General features: G+C 72.8%; 1 protein-coding gene across 1 annotated transcript in view; it reads left to right on the top strand.

The window, feature by feature from the left end:
• The window catches only part of CHLNCDRAFT_141450 (hypothetical protein), a gene marked incomplete at both ends in the record, with an annotated part of 7,599 nt that extends 4,531 nt beyond the window's left edge, over window positions 1-3,068 (top strand). The window contains 8 exons of the mRNA XM_005843146.1: window positions 214-333; window positions 835-909; window positions 1,094-1,373; window positions 1,592-1,684; window positions 1,866-2,022; window positions 2,312-2,372; window positions 2,583-2,702; window positions 3,000-3,068. Coding sequence (XP_005843208.1) covers window positions 214-333; window positions 835-909; window positions 1,094-1,373; window positions 1,592-1,684; window positions 1,866-2,022; window positions 2,312-2,372; window positions 2,583-2,702; window positions 3,000-3,068 — 975 coding nt within the window. The remainder of the gene's footprint in view (window positions 1-213; window positions 334-834; window positions 910-1,093; window positions 1,374-1,591; window positions 1,685-1,865; window positions 2,023-2,311; window positions 2,373-2,582; window positions 2,703-2,999) is intronic.
• Window positions 3,069-3,300: the final 232 nt, after the last annotated feature.

Here is a 3,300-nt window from a genome sequence, read left to right as displayed (position 1 = left end):
CACACACACACACACACACACACACACACACACACGCGCACACACGCCCTGCATGCACGCACACACGTGCCATGCACGCACGCGCACACACACACACACACGCATCCCCGCGCCGCTGGCCCCTCCCACACACACACGCATCCCCGCGCCGCTGGCCCCTCCCACACACACATGCCCCCCTCCCCTTGCCGCCGCGCAGGCGCCCGCGGCGAGGACCTGGTGGAGTGCCTGTTTGCGCTGGCCGCCGCTGACCGCTCCCGCCTGCTGCTGCTGGGCATTGCAAACTCGATAGACCTGGTGCAGCAGCTGATGAGGCCGGGGGGCGCGCTGCACGTGCGTGGGAAGGCAGCGGCGGCCGGCTCGTGCCGCTAGTACCGCCTGCCTGGCCGCGCCTCGCTCCTGCACTGGCCTGCCCAGCCCTGCCCTGATGCTGCCCCCACACTGGCCTGCTGCTCCTGCTTTCCAGCCTTGCCCTGCTCCTGCCTCCCAACGCTGCCCCCCGCAGCGCCGCAACCTGCGCCCCGCCCACGAGCTCTTCCCGGCCTACCTGCGCCACCAATTCTCCCAGGCGCGCCCTCTGCCGCCGCCGCCGCTGCAGCAGCAGGCCCGGCGCCCAGCCGCTGCAGCCGGCGCCGGCGCCGACGCTCGTGCCGACGCTGCAGCTGCGCTTGGCAAGGGACCGCCTCGCCCCAGGCGCCCCTGCGGCTCCCGCCCCTGCCTCCCTGCCCCACCCCAGCTTGCCCCTGCGGCTCCTGCCCCTGCCTCCCTGCCCCACCCCGGCTTGCCCATGCGCCGCCGCCGACCTGCCTCCTGCCTCCCGCCCCGCGCCTGCAGGTGCTGTACCAACGGCTGGGCTGCCTGCCGGGCCGCGTGTTTGAGCCGAATGCCATCGAGCTGTGCTCACGCAAGGTTCGTGCGCGGGAGCGGCAGGCTTGGGAGGAGCAGGGAACCGCCGCCTGGGAACCGCCGCCCGGGCTGCCTCTGCCTGCCCACACATACCTGCTGTTCCCGGCTGCCTGCCTGCTGGTCTGCCTTCGCTGCCTGTCACCCCACGCGCCTGCCCCCCGCCCGCTGGCCCCGGCTGCTTGCGCAGATGGCCAACGGCAACGGCGACATGCGGCGCGCGCTGGAGGCCTGCTCCCAGGCCCTGGACGCACATGTCAGGGAGGCGCAGCAGGCGCAGCAGGCGGAGGCAGAGGCGGCCGAGGCAGCAGCGGGGCCCAGCGCCGCCGTCGCGGCGCCTTCCGCAGCGGCGTCAGCGGTGGCGCCAGCGGCGGAGGCAGCCGCGGCGCCAGCGGCGGAGGCAGCCGCGGCGGCCAGCCAGCGGTTTGTGGGCATGCGGCCGATGGCGGCGGCGCTCTCCCGCATCACAGGTCCCGCCTGCCTGCCCGGCCCTGCCTGCCTGCCCTTGCCTGCCCCCCTGCCCGCACCTTTAGGCATCCCCAGGCCCCAGGCCTCGGGCCTGCCAGCAGTACAGCCAGCCGGCAGCACTGCGCCGCCCTGCCTGCTGCTACCCCCTGCACTGTCACGGCCACCGCTGGCGCCCCAACATAGGCATGCCAACGCCGCGCCGCCACGCGCCGCCCTGCAGGCGGCATCGGCCGTGGCAACGACAACGTGCGCGCGATCCGGGCGCTGCCGCCGCAGCAGAAGCTGCTGGTGTGCGCCGTGGGCAAGCTGCTGGGTGCGTGGGGGTTGGGAGGTGTGGGTGGTGGTGTGGGTGGTGATGTGGGATGGGGGTGGTGCTGGGGTAGCTGGCTGGCCGGCGAGGCGCCTGCATGCCCGCCCTTTTGGGCTGGCGTGGTCACCTGTGCCTCCTCACCTCCCCACCCGCCACCACCCCCCTACGCCCCGCCCGCCTGCAGGCGACAGCCTGGGCAGCCGCGGCCTGCCCGTGCGCCGCCCCGCGCCCATGCCGACCCCTGGCAGCAGCCGCAAAGCCGGGGGCGGCGCCGCGGCCGCCAGCCGCGCCCGCGCCGCCTTCATGTCGCCAGCCAAGAGCAGCGCCTCCAGCCGGCAGAGGTGGGGGGCTTAGGGAGGAGGGAGGGAACCCTAAACCCTCCAGCCGGCAGAAGGGGCTGTGGCGTCTGGCAGCCGTAGGGGCGAGCGGTCCTGGGGGACGAGGGAGGAGGACGGTTGTTGTGCCCTGCATTGGAGCCCTGCATTGGACCCCTGCAGTCATTGGCGCCCTGCGTTGGATCCCAGCCTGCTGCTGTTTCCTGGCTTTTGACGACCCTGTCCGGGCATCGTACACTCGCAGCGCCCGCCCCGAATGCCGTGCTCTGCTCCCCGCCCTCCCCCTGCCCCGCAGCATGGGCAGCCTGGTGAGCGGCGGCGCCAGCGCAGCCTCTGGCATGCCGCGCAGCCGCGAGGTGCTGCTGGGGCAGCTGGAGGAGGCGTTCACGCACCTGTGCAAGCAGGCGAGCAGGAGCAGGAGCGCTGACAAGCGCGCACATACCGCCTCGCTTTCCTCCCCACACATAGCCGTGCAGCCCCAGCAGCCCCCCCTCGCTGTCCTCCCCGCCTCGCTTTCCTCCCCGCCTCACTTTCCTTTCGTCCCCACCTCACTTTCCTCCCCGCAGGTGGGGATGGAGCCGTACAGCACCGGCGAGTTCTGTACCGCTTGTGAGACGCTGCAGGACCTGGGCCTGGTGGGCCTGGCGGCGGCGCGGGAGGGCAAGTGGCGGCGCGTCACGCTGCGGGTGCGGCGGTGGTGGCGGCAGGGCTGCGCAGGGGTGGCGTGGCGTGGCTGCGGCGGCTGCGGCGGCGGCGGCGGCGGCGGCGGCGGTGTGGGCGAGCGAGGGAGGGCTGGGCTGGGAGTGAGGGAGGCAGCCTGGGCAGCGGTGGTCCAGCGGGCGCAGCCTCGCCACACACGCACACACACACACACACGCACAAAGCACAAAGCATGGCCCCACCATCAGCAAGTAAAGCACTTTCCCGCCAGCTCTGAGCAAGCGTGGTGTAGAAACTGCCGGCTGCCTGCCTGGTGCGTGCAGGTGCCGGAGGACGATGTGGTGTTGGCGCTGGCGGATGTACCGGTGCTGAAGAACGTGGTGGGCGCCTAGCCGGGGGCCTCTGCAGATGAGGCCCCTCTATCTTTCCAGCCCGCTGGATGCCGGATGCTCTGCTCAGGCAGAGCAGGGCTTGCCGCCACCAAGCGGCAGCAGGCGTCGCCGCCAGGCAGCCACCAGCGCCGGGGTGGGCCGCCGCATCACTGGCTGGCAGCGCGCCGGAGCGGTGGGCAGGTAGCCACGGCACCCAGGCAGGTGCAGCCACAGCGTTCATCCTTTCATGCAT

The sequence above is a fragment of the Chlorella variabilis genome (assembly GCF_000147415.1).
Source record: "Chlorella variabilis unplaced genomic scaffold CHLNCscaffold_34, whole genome shotgun sequence".
Taxonomy (NCBI): Eukaryota; Viridiplantae; Chlorophyta; class Trebouxiophyceae; order Chlorellales; family Chlorellaceae; genus Chlorella; species Chlorella variabilis.
The sequence above is the reverse complement of the archived record's forward strand: the minus strand, read 5'-3'. Positions and strand labels throughout refer to the sequence as shown.